Genomic DNA, 12,271 nt, shown 5'->3' on the forward strand with positions numbered 1-12,271 from the left:
AATGATACCAAGTCTTTGTAGCCCAGGACCTTCAGGACCCCCTGACTTCACTTGAGTCGAGGCTCTCATTTAACTCAATTCTGTAGGAGGAGAACAGAAAGTGAGAGGAGCATCAGTAAACGGTCTACTCTGGACCAGAGTCTGTGCTGATGTTTATAAATGCTAATTCTTACCACAGTGCATCTGGATAGACAACATCATCCCTAGTTTTCAAGTGACAGAACTGAGGCACAGAACAATGACCTCACCAAAGGTCCCCCAGCTAATAATGTACAAACAACAATTGGTGTGGCCAAGTTACTCACTGTGATGTGTCTGACTCCCTTGCCCATAATTTTTTCCACCATGCTACTTCCCTTGAAAGTTGAGCTTAAGATCATTTCTTGGTTTCACTCAAACCACTAAATTCAAATTCCACATCTTTTTAATTATTAAAAGGGTTTGAAAACTTCCTGATTGTTGTCCAAGACTAATCTGTTAATTTTAGTGAAAAAGTTTTGAGATCTTACCCAGTACGGATAGCTATTACAGGTCCTGGCTGGCAAAAACAATCTAGCATACCTCTGGTCATCAAAGAGACTATCATCTTTTTCCTGATTCCAATCTCTTCAACACATAGTCTGCACCACTTAAATTCCATTTTTATACTATTGATAAACTTTTCTTAGGCACCTGTTGTGCGCCATGATGTGTGACGTATACTTGAGCTACCAGATTTTAAGACACCTCTAACCTGAAAGAACTCACATTCAAGTTGTTCGCTGGTATAAAACCATCAGTGGCTTCCTGATATCAACTACCTCAAACCCAACCTTCTCTGCAAAGCGCTTACTCCGGTGCTCAGTAGTCGTTCTCGACTCTAAACTTATAGACTAGGAGTGTCATATTGTTTCGTTGTTCTAATTGTCTCTTATGTTTTAATTTTATCTTGGCAATGACACTATAATCTACTTAAGAGCAGGGATCACTGCTCACAATCATTCTTTTCGGTCACACACAAGACAAGGAATTACTTCTTTGGCTTTCAATCCAAAGAGGCCTTTCATCTCATGATGATTTAAAGGACTTTAAAGGACTTGTTGACTGATTTCAAGGATTAACTCCAACACCAGAGAACTTTCCTCTGAGTTAAAAATTCCACTTAGTTCTTTAATACAAAAATTATCACTGAGATTTATGAAAAAAATTGAGTTTTAAAAAAGATGTTTGAGCGGAAAGAGGAGAGAAAACATCGTTAGTCGTACGACATCTGAAGTTTCATCTCGGTTCTTCTTAATTATCAACCATAATTTTGATTTTTCTTTCACCCAATTGCATCTGTCATTTTGCCAATCAGGCCAAGACTGTGTTCCCATTATCTTGCTATTTCAGAGAAACGTAAGGCCAAATCCTTTTATAACTTTCTTATGATAACTATACTCTATGGTCAGATTACTTAGCTTTTGAGTATGAAAGAAAGGAAGTGTCTCACTTTAGGCAAAGCTGTAGAGTAGGCGAGTAGCTCTCCCTGCCTCATGGCCAAGCATGAACCGATAACCTGACACTGAACGGAGCCAGCTGACAGGATCCAGGACTAGACCTTCTTGTGTCCACTGGGGCAGGGAGAAAGCCACCGATGAGTTCAGTGGCTAAGAAGCTCAGTGTGTCCTGAAGAATACAGCATCTGATGGGGAGAACACTGGCAGGGAGAGATGGTATCTACTTTCTAACGCACAGTCATGGATGAACTGTAGTAATGGAGGGTCTAGGAATAGATGAAAATAGAATTCCAAAGAGGTATCTGGCCAGTCGGTGGGTAGGACCTAGTCCCTGGTCTATTTGGTTTAAAGACTTGGAAGTATAAGGCACATCTTCAGGCCTAAATGGGCTAGAAGAACAGTTGAGTCACCAACCCAACCACCAGATTAGCCCAGCCTGACCCAAGGGAACATATTAAAAGTCCAATTAAACAGAACAGGGTGTGCAGCAAGAGTAATTGGGGGCTCCAATAATCCCTGCAGGATGAAGCAAGCTTGTCTCATAGGTAAGGTTAAGGGGCCTTCAGGACACTAGAAATCCAGGCAGATGTGAACTCCATCTTCACTCTAAGTATTTCTAATTCTCCATGCAATAATAATAAGGATGCCACTATAAATAATAATTCAAGACTCCACTCCTACAAGTATATTATTATTATTCTAAGTGGAGCCTTCCAAAGTCTCCAACAATGATGTTGAGGGTCAAGTGCCAAGGATGGAGGTAGTTTCTAAGGCCCTCAGTTCACATTGGTTTCGCCTTCTCAGAAGACTCACCCGGCATGGAGACCTGCCTGGTCCAAAGTCAACTGCACTTAGTGGGTTTTCTTTGCACTGAGGAGGCAGGCAGAATACCTTAGTGCAGGAGTCAGTAAGTTACAGCCATAGGACAAATCGGACCACTACCTGTTTTTATTAAATAAAGCTTTATTCAGGAATTCCCTGGTGGTCCAGTGGTTAGGACTCCACGTTCTCACTGCCTAGGGCCTGGGTTCAATTGCTGGTCAGGGAACTAAGATCCTGCAAGCCATGTGGCATGGCCAAATAAATAAATAAAATTTTAAAAAGCTTTATTGGAACAGAGCCACACAGTTCATTTACATATTATCTGTTACAGCTTTTGAACTACCACAACAGAGTTCAGTAGTTGTGACAGAGACTGTATGGGCTGCAAAGCCTAAGAAATTTACTAATTGGCTCTTTACAGATGGTGGACAGTAGGGTTGGACTGCTGCAGTTCAGTCCCTATCTTCACTTTTTGCTAGGCAGGCGCTATGGTCTGAATGTCCCAAAATTCGTATGTTGAAACCTAACCCCAATATGATGGTATTAGGAGGTGAGGACCTTTGGAAGGTCATCAGGTCATAAGGGTGGAGCCCTCAGGAATGGGATTAGTGCCCTTATAAAAGCAGCTGAGACAGCTCCCTTGCGTACTCCACCATGTGAGGTTACAACTAGCCAGTACTGTCTGTGAACCAGAATGTGGGCTCTCACCAGACACTGAACCTGCCGGCACCTTGATCTTGGATTTCCCACCCTCCAGAACTGTGAGAAATAAACTTCTGTTGTTTATAAGCCATCCAGTCTATGGTATTTTGTTATAGCAGCCCAAAGTGATGAAGAAAGCAGGAAACTTTGGGAAGATCACTTTTAACTCTGTAGGCCTCATCCTTTAAAAGAGTGATAATAATGTATCTTCCTTTATATAATAGCTATAAAAATCCAGTGTAATAATACATGGAATGCATCTAGTGCAGTGTCTGATATGTAATAAGCACTCAGTAAATACTAACTATTTTGCTCTCCATCAGGTAAGAGTAAAATTGTATTCAAGTAAAATTTGCTTCTAATATAGAGCCTATAAAGCAAAAGGGCACTCTTGATAAAGGTACCAATACAGACACTAGCCCAAATCAGCTCAATCCAGGTAAGGCTCTTGGTTTAATACTGTCGATATCAAAATTTTTAAGAAGATCAACAATCATTCTTTATTGCTGGGATTCTCTACAATATCTTGTAAATTGCTTTAAACAGGTACTTAAAGTTTTCTGTAGGACTCTGCCAAATGCAGATAAGGGTCGTGAAGGAAAAATTTGCATTTCATCAGTGTTAACAATTTATTAAATAAACCTCATGAAAATGTACATTATTGTGCTTTTTTGGGGGTGATGTTTTATATTACAATCCCTGGGACATACTTTGAAAATAACCATTTCACTGTCTCAGCTTACATCTTAAAACATCTCAAATTCTCTCTTCAACTCACAATGCCATTCATTAAATTCCTTATTCCAAGGAACCATAAATGCAGTAATCTAGACCCTGATAAAGGCTTTAAAGTAGTCCCATAGGATACTTGGGGTGTAGCAGGATGGAACGTTAGTGTCAAAGAAGCATATTATTTGATTCTCAGTATAATTAATAAACTCTTTCTCTCCCCCACAGGAATCCGCTAAATCTCCAACTCTTATTTGTGTTGAAGCAAAAGATTTAGTTACCTACCTAACAGAAAAGGGAAAAAGATCTGAAAAAGGCTTTAGGTATTTAGTAGTTTAAACCCTGCATAAATTGGAGATTTGAATAAAAAATCAGCCCTGGTATTTTTCTATGAAAATGGTGAACAGAAGGAATATATGTGCTCAGAGGAATACCGTTTCATGCCAAACATCAATCAACCCGGCTTTAGAAGCCTATTTATAATACTACGGGGGTTCTGGACAGTGCACTTGACACTGTGAGGACCAATCCATGACATCAGATCGTGAACAATTGAAGGCTTTACAAATAATTAAAACTCTGTTTGAAAACGGAGATGTTTTCCACAGTTTTCCCGTGTATGCACGACATCATCGATATTCAAGAGTGTAAATATTGACTAGTTATTGCTGGTAGCCAGAAGGAGCAAAATCCCCCTTGAAATAATAATGTGGAGTGTGTGTATATAACATATACATATGTATGCACACACATATGCATAGAGATGTTAAATATATAGTCATATAGGGAGAGAAAATATAGATTTCACTTTATATGACAGTTGAATAGCTATACTTTAAACAACCCATGTTCACTGCCAGTACAGTTCTAGTGTGAGTGTGTATGTGTGTGTGTGTGCTATGCAAAGAAGACGCAAAAATATTTTCGAAATGTTTTATCTGTGATCTTTTTTCTTAACATGAGAATGAGAGATATAACAAAGCACACATTTACCGTTAAAAAAAATCTCTCCACTGTTTAAACTGGGATCTAGAACTATGCAGTTTTAGAGCTTGCAGGGACAGAATTAATAATCTTGCCTAGTTTTCCTAATATTTTAAGCCCACCTTAAATCCTTCTGGGGTGGAGGCAAAGCACAACTAATAAATTAATTAAACTCCTGGAAATGGCTCCTTCATTTTACAGTTTTTCATGGAAGAGACATGGGATTTAAAAAAATTTTTGAGATTAAAAAAAAAAATCCCTCAGAATTATTATTTCAATTTGCTCATTTAACAGAGTACTCAAAGTTATCGGCACACTTCGGTAGCGTGAAGATACAGAAGAAACAAAAGCCATTACCCTTTCTCCAAGGAGCTTCTGATTCAGTGCCAGAGGTAACATACACGTGTAAGTTTTCTAAATCAGGGAATGGGGCTCTCTATAAGGAGAGCTCATGGTGGGGTACAAACAGTAAGTGCAGAAAGGGAAGAGAGAGCAATTTGTGCAGGTGAGAATTGTCAGGAAAGAGGGGAGCCTCACTCTAGAGCGTAATTAAATGCAGACACTGGACGGCTGGGGTGGGGGTGAGCAGAGGAAAGCAATGCAGACCGGAGGAATGGCCCAGCAAAGAGGTAAAGGGGAATGCGCATGGTGTGCTGGGAGAAATAAGAACACGGGAGTGGAATGAATTTGATCCGTTAAAACCTGCCGTGGTCTTCTGAGTGGGTTTCAGCGCTCCGTGATTAAGTTCGAGGAAAGGAGCATCCCAGGAACCAGCGGCAGAACTGGGATCTTCAGATCCATTTTTGGCTTGACCAGACCCCCACGCAGCCAGAATCACACACAGAAAAATAAATGCACCCAAAGCTCCCCCTTGACTTATGAGGTGAAAGAATCATGATAATATCGACCTATTTATTATAATGAACACTGAAGTTTGTCCCTTAGCTGATCTGACCAGGTCTCAGCGGGGATTATGTTCCTGCATTTTTTACACTCCCCATAGTGTGGACCAAAGGCAGGACTAACTAAACACATGTTAGCAAATTGTTGAAGGCCACTGTGATGAATTTACACAGCGGACTGCGTGGAATTTCCCCCGCAGCCTTTACCGGTGACCAGAGCCCACAGAGGTCTCTGAACCCAGGTGTTTAAAAGCCATTAAAAGTATAGGATACCATTGGGATAGGAGATATCGTCTAGAATTAAAGGCCCTACTGGTCGAGGTGGTTTGTACCAGAGCCCCGTGATATCTCTCTGGTATCTTTCTGCACAGAGAGAAATGTGTGAAAATTATTCAGTCAAATGAATAACTATAGACTAACAAAAGAGAACAATTCCGGACAAAAAGTAATCCAATTTGATTCCAAGAGTAATCCCATCCACAGGGCAACCTGCCACATCCCCACCTCAAATCGTGCTTTGTCAACTTATTCTCTGACAGGGCATGGATTCCTCTTCCAACTCTTGACAGAAATGACATTAGCTAAGAAAGGCAGGTCTACACTGACAAGGTGACGTAAAGAATCCAAAAGAATCAAAGCCTGGAGACCTTGATCTGAAATGTTCTGCACGTGAGCATGGAAGTGTGCTTTTTATTTAAAGAAATAATCCAGATAATTTCTTTTTCCTTCTGCTTGTGTAGACGTGTTTCCTTACAATTCTTTTCAATCCGCCGGAATACGGGAGAGCACCAGGGGGAGCTCACACATCTTCCTTCTTTTTCTCCCCCTCTCGAAGAAGGTCGGCTCTTGTATCCCGGGGAAAGGGTGGGTCAAAACAAGATATATGAAATAATACAGTCATGTAAACGCACAGGTAATTTATCCTGTAAAAATATTCTAGATTCTTTTGGAGTGCTCTGCAGTACAGTCCTCATACCGGGCACACCTAAAGTCAGCATCCAGTCAACTCAGCTGACTTTGAGATGTGGCCTCCTAAAAACTCCTGAATTAAAAAAACATCCCTGAGCTGCCCCTGTGTCTCCCTTACAAAAAAAAAAAAAGAGAGAGAGAGAGACAGAGACAGAAAGAGGCAAAGAAGGTGGGGGAGGCAGAGAGAGAGAAAGATTCTGCTTCAATTTGAAATGACATTTTTTAGAACACTTCAATTTAATCACAGTGGAGGGTAATGGAAGGGATTTGGGTTTTTGGTTTTCCACATTGATCAATGGGATTGATTTTTTTGTTGTTGTTGTTATTTTAAAGATGAGAACTAGTCACCTTTCTCTCTCTCTTAATCTCTCTCTCTCTCCAGAATTGAAAACATGAGACAAGGAGGAGAAACTCAAAATATATAATTAACTGTTATATTATCAATATGAGTGGAGAGACTCAATGGCACAAAGAACCCTAAAGGACTAGATAATCCCCAGGTCTGACTCCCTGATTATGTGTTTGTGACACTGACATTCAGAGTGTGGAGAGCCCTAGCCTGCCCCAACTGGTGAGAGGGAGAGAGAAAAGACCCCCTGCATCTGATACTTGATGCACAGAAAATGCTCTTCACTCACTGCTTTAAAGAAATGACATATTTCTAATCCTAAATTTCAAATCCTCAGATTACAAAATCATTAGAGAGTCTAGCCCTGCAAGATCCTTCATGAGGTCATCTGACCAACCCTCTACTTGAAGGCAGGTGAGATATAACTGTTTTAAATTTTACTTTATAGATGAAGCAATTCAGGTTCAGAGAGGAATATTAAGGGCCTGGGTCACGCAGTGAAACGATTTTTGTCTGTAAATTAAAAACCCACTCAGCGTCCAGTTCCCCATCCCCACCGATGCCCCCTTATAAAACTGTAAATAACGTGTTTTAAAAAAATATTCCAGGTCTAAACTTTGAACGACCCACAACCTTAAAGAGGAAAGAGATGAACGAATCATAAGGGAGTGTAGAATAATTAAAAATTGAGGTCGCTGAACACCTGGGGGAAATGCTGGGATTGATCAAAGATCCCATCAAATGTGGATTTCTCCCGGATGGGAGGCGGCTGAACAAGGAAACCGCGGGGCCAGCCGAGAAGACTGCGCCTCTTGGGTCCCCCGTGTCGCGCTGCAGCACGATCGGCGACAAGGCCGGGCGAGGCAGCTGCAGGGGGGTGCTGGGCGGAGGCACCGCGTGGCGAGGCCGGCGGCGACAGCGGCCGGACCCGGACGGGGCTGCCGGGAACCCCGGGGCGGCGCAGCGACCGCGAGGAGCGCGCTTCGAGCCCGACTTGCAGGAAGATCGCGTGGCGCTCGGCCCGCGACAGAGACAGCGGCGCCCCAGGAGCGCGCGGGGCGCACGGGGGGGCACGCCCACCGCGGGACGAGGAGCTGCGGTCACCGCCGCCGGGGCGGGGACAGCGACGCCACCCCACCCCCCGCGGCCCGCGGGACAGGCTCAGGCCCCGCCGCCGAGCCGGTCCAGACCGCTCGGAGTGATAGTCAAGATGCAGCCAGCGGAGGCTCAGACCGCGAGGTGCAGATCCAAGGCTCTGCGTCGGCGTGGAAGGAGGGCCGGCGGCAGAGGGACAGGGTTTTTAACCGGAACAATCGTCCTGGGCGTAGTTCAGACTTATTTCCCCCCCTCCCCCTACAGGGGTCGACCATCCGAGGTTCAACTGCCTGCGACTCACATGTCACTGCAGCAGAGTTCCCCTGCGACTTCGGTGGCGGGAGGCCGAGCACCTGTGCTCCGTGCCTCTAGTAGGGACAGCTGTACGTATCCCTCGGGCCCGCCGACCGCACCATCTGACCAGCGGGGAACGAAATCTGAGCCTCGGAATTTATACGGCCCCGCGCACGTTCCTTTTCGAATAAATCTCCTAGGGCGAGAGGATCGTTATTCTCCACTCAGAGATTATTCAGGGAGATGTCCTCGGCGGGATAGGTAGACATATGACAGCCCAAGGAAGATATGTAAAACTTTAAATTGTAGATACTTAAGCACCAAGTGTCTGGAGCCCTGAAGGAAAAAAAAAAGATTATCCATCATCAGAAACTTCCAGGGCATTTTCTAAATCAGTGGATGTACTAACCAGAGAGTGTGGGAATTTTTGAACACAGAATTCATATTCTTTAAACTGGGGAAGTGGGTGCTTCAACTCTTTTCCAGCTGTAGGATTTTAGGTCCCTAATTCCTTGGTTTTGACCACCAGGAAGAATTCCTTATAATCAAGTCTGCAAAAGCATTGCCATTAAATATTACTGGGTGGGAAATATTTCGTTCCCCCAGCTCATTGTATCATATTCACCATAAACATTTCTGTGATCCAGGATGTTTGATATTGGCCAGGCTTTCACAAGAGTCAGGGCCAGGAGTTAAACGTCCTCACAGCACCTTGCCCTTGTGCAGAGAAGGGACCCTAACGGCTGCTGCTATTGGACGATGAATAGGAAGTTGGTTAGGAAAAGCATCTTTTTGTTTTTTCTTACTTTAAACCTACGCTCTTGACAAGCATTCCTTCTTTGACCACGGAAGGAAGATTATTTAATCGATAACTTTGAGTGCCTTCTCTGTCACTCCAGGTTTTTGGGTTGTTGTTGTTTGGGGGGAGGGTTTTTGGGGGGAGAGGAGCTAAGTGGAAAGGGAGACGGAACAGAGATTTATCTCTGGCTTTATACAAACCCTGTTAGGTCTTGTTTTTAACGTGATGTGGAATGGGGAGGTTACAATAAGTACATGATTGGAAAATAAGGTCTCTTGGAAAAGAATTAAGGAATAGGAATTTAGTGTCCTGGAGAAAAAAGGTCAAGAAAACCTTTAGGAGGACACAGTAACTTTTACATAGAGAAAATACCAATATACAAAGGAGAGGGGGGAGTGGAATAAGGAAGTATACCTTCCCGAGCCACCCATCTATCCAAAACTTCATTTGCATTATATCATTTAATTCTTTCCACAACTTTAGGAGAAGGGTATGAATTTTAATCCAATCCTCCTTTTACAGAGGAGAAATCTGTAGCTCAGAGGCCCAAAGTAAATTGCCTCAGGGCCTACAGCTTGTTAGGAGCTATAGAATTGATTAAGGAGTAAAGAAGAATTTCTTGAGAATTAGTGTTTTTAAATCTTGATTAGTTACAGAGGGAAAACGGGAAATTAATTACCTTCTGGGAGGATCTTTAGATTAGTGGGGGGAAATGATGTTAAGAAAGACTAGCCCGTGAATTTTCTTGTTCCCTATTATGTGGCTTCAGGAAAGGTGTGATAATTTGTGACAACTGAATGGTGCCCAAATCCACTTAGTAATGTTCTTTTCAACTGATAGATCTACTAGCTATAATTAGGCACATGTCCTTATCCTTCAGGAAATTTCTGTTATTTGGGAGAAAACTGAAAAACTTTAGACTCTTTCCAATTTAAGAACAATTGGAATTTTACTTGGGAAATAGACAACTATCTTGTATGACTGAATTTAAAAGGCTTGGAAAAGAGTCCTGAGGGTCCAAAGTACTGGCCCTACCAACTGCGAATAAGCGTGGCTCTTGAATCAGACAACTCCGGAACCCGTACTAGCTATGGCTGGCTGTGTGACCACAGGCAACTTTCTTAACCTCTCTGGGCTACAGCATTCCCATCTGTAAAATGAGGCAAATAAACCTTTGCAAGGTTATCGTGAGGATAAATAAAATATTATGGGTGAAAGCCTTTAACAGGATGCCTGGTGTATAGTAGATGCTCAAAAGTGTTAGTGTAGCTTAGTGTGATTAAAGCATGTGAGAGCAGATTTTGAGAGGGTGGGAATGCACCAGACGTGGGGCGGGAGAAAGGAAGTGCCACTAACTTCAGATCTTTGACAATTTTGCCTGGGGCTGGCTCTGGGTGAAAGACATGGGTTGTCACCAGTGTGTGAATCTACTAAGACTCTGGGAAGAGGACAGATAACTATAAAAGCAAGCCAGGAAGGTCTGAGAAGGTGGAGGAGGATGATTATGGAAAGCTTGGAGCAAGTTATCTCCACATTGTAAATCTTGTTGATCTTGAGATCAAACAATACTTTCAGAAACTGCAAGAAATAAAGGCTGAAACGAAATGCCACTGTGAAATTTCTATACTAGTTAGTAATGATGGCATAAGACAAAAATGTCTGTGTTCTCAAAGAAACCTTGAGCTGCTAAGGAAATTTTATTCTTCGATTTTTTCAATCGAGGTATTTTAACCACTTTTTAAAAAACTAATTATACACGAATTTTGCCTAGTTATTATTTACTACCGCTCTGCCAAAAAAAAAAAAACAAAGAGGTTATTACTTTGGGACTTGTGTTTGAATAGAACTGTGAAACTCTGCTTTAAAAAATATTACAAAACAATTCACCAGTATGGTTTCCTCTGATGTTTTCTGCCAGGTAAAATCTAGATTAATTCTAGAGATTTTTCTTTTAAAATAATGATTTCTTTTCTGATTATGAAAGTGACACATGCTCATTGTAGACAACTTAGTATAAGTATACAATGAGAGCATAAACTATAAAGAAGAAAACAAGTATTTATTCCCATCAATAAGAGTTAACCACTGTTGCTGTTTTGGTGTTTTCCTTCCAGTCTTTTTACCTTTCTTTATTTTTTTTTTGGCTTGAACTATTGTGTATAAAATTTTGCATTCTACTGTTTCTACTTATTTTCCCCCATGTCACTAAAAATCATTTGTTACTTCATTTTTTTGTTGTTGTTTCTATTTTTTTATTATTATTAGTTTATTGAAGTTGATTTACAACGTTGTGTGAGTTTCAGGTGTACAGCAAAGTGTTTCAGATATATGTAATACATATATATATATTCTTTTTCAGATTCTTTTCCCTTATAGGTTATTACAAAATATTAAGTATAGTTCCCTGTGTTACGCACTAGGTCCTTGATGGTTATCTATTTTATATATGGTAGTGTGTATGTGTTAATCCCAAACTACTAATTTACTTCAATTTTAATGACTGCTAATTTTGCATCATGCCAGTATAACATAAATACTTCTCTTGCTGAATGTTTGTAGATTTTGGTTTTTGCTATTGTAAATTATGCTGAAATGAAGATCTGTGTGTGTAAGTCTTTGAGTTGAAGATTATTTTGTAGGGTAGACTTCTATAATTAGAACTACTAGATCCATATATATAAATCTTTTTTAAGGCTCTTAAAATATATGATCGAAATGATTTTTAGTAGTTACAGCAATTTTCAGTCTTAGCAGCAATATGTGAGTAATGCTGCTTTCTCCTACTATCCCTAGTAGTGATTAATATTATTGCCCAAAAAAACCTTTTCTAACTTGATAGGTTAAAAAAACAAAAGGTTTTCTTGTCTTATTTTTATTTATTTGGGATTACTGTCATTAAACAGCTTTATCAGATATTCCTTAGCCATTTCCTCTTTTGTGAATTACCTATTAATGTCCTTTGACAATTTTTCTGTTGAGACCTTAATGGTTTCATAGTCTATTTATCTAAACCCTTTATATCAATCCTTTTTTTGTAATTGTGGCAAATGGTTTCCTCCCCATTTTACTCTTTGCTTTTTAATTTTGTTCATGATTTTTGATATATAAAATTTAAATTTTTTATTTAGGTAAATGTATCAAGCATTTC

General features: G+C 41.0%; 1 protein-coding gene across 1 annotated transcript; it reads left to right on the forward strand.

Moving 5' to 3' along the window:
• Positions 1–1,877: 1,877 nt before the first annotated feature.
• LOC309639343 (uncharacterized protein) lies at positions 1,878–11,872 on the forward strand. The gene is made up of 2 exons (XM_082416412.1): positions 1,878–8,174; positions 8,295–11,872. The coding sequence occupies exons 1-2, from the start codon at positions 7,648–7,650 to the stop codon at positions 8,587–8,589; spliced, it is 822 nt and encodes a 273-aa protein (XP_082272538.1). The 5' UTR covers positions 1,878–7,647; the 3' UTR covers positions 8,590–11,872.
• The last annotated feature ends 399 nt before the right edge of the window (positions 11,873–12,271 follow it).

The sequence above is a fragment of the Balaenoptera physalus genome (assembly GCF_965194825.1).
Source record: "Balaenoptera physalus genome assembly, chromosome: 12".
Classification (NCBI taxonomy): Eukaryota; Metazoa; Chordata; class Mammalia; order Artiodactyla; family Balaenopteridae; genus Balaenoptera; species Balaenoptera physalus.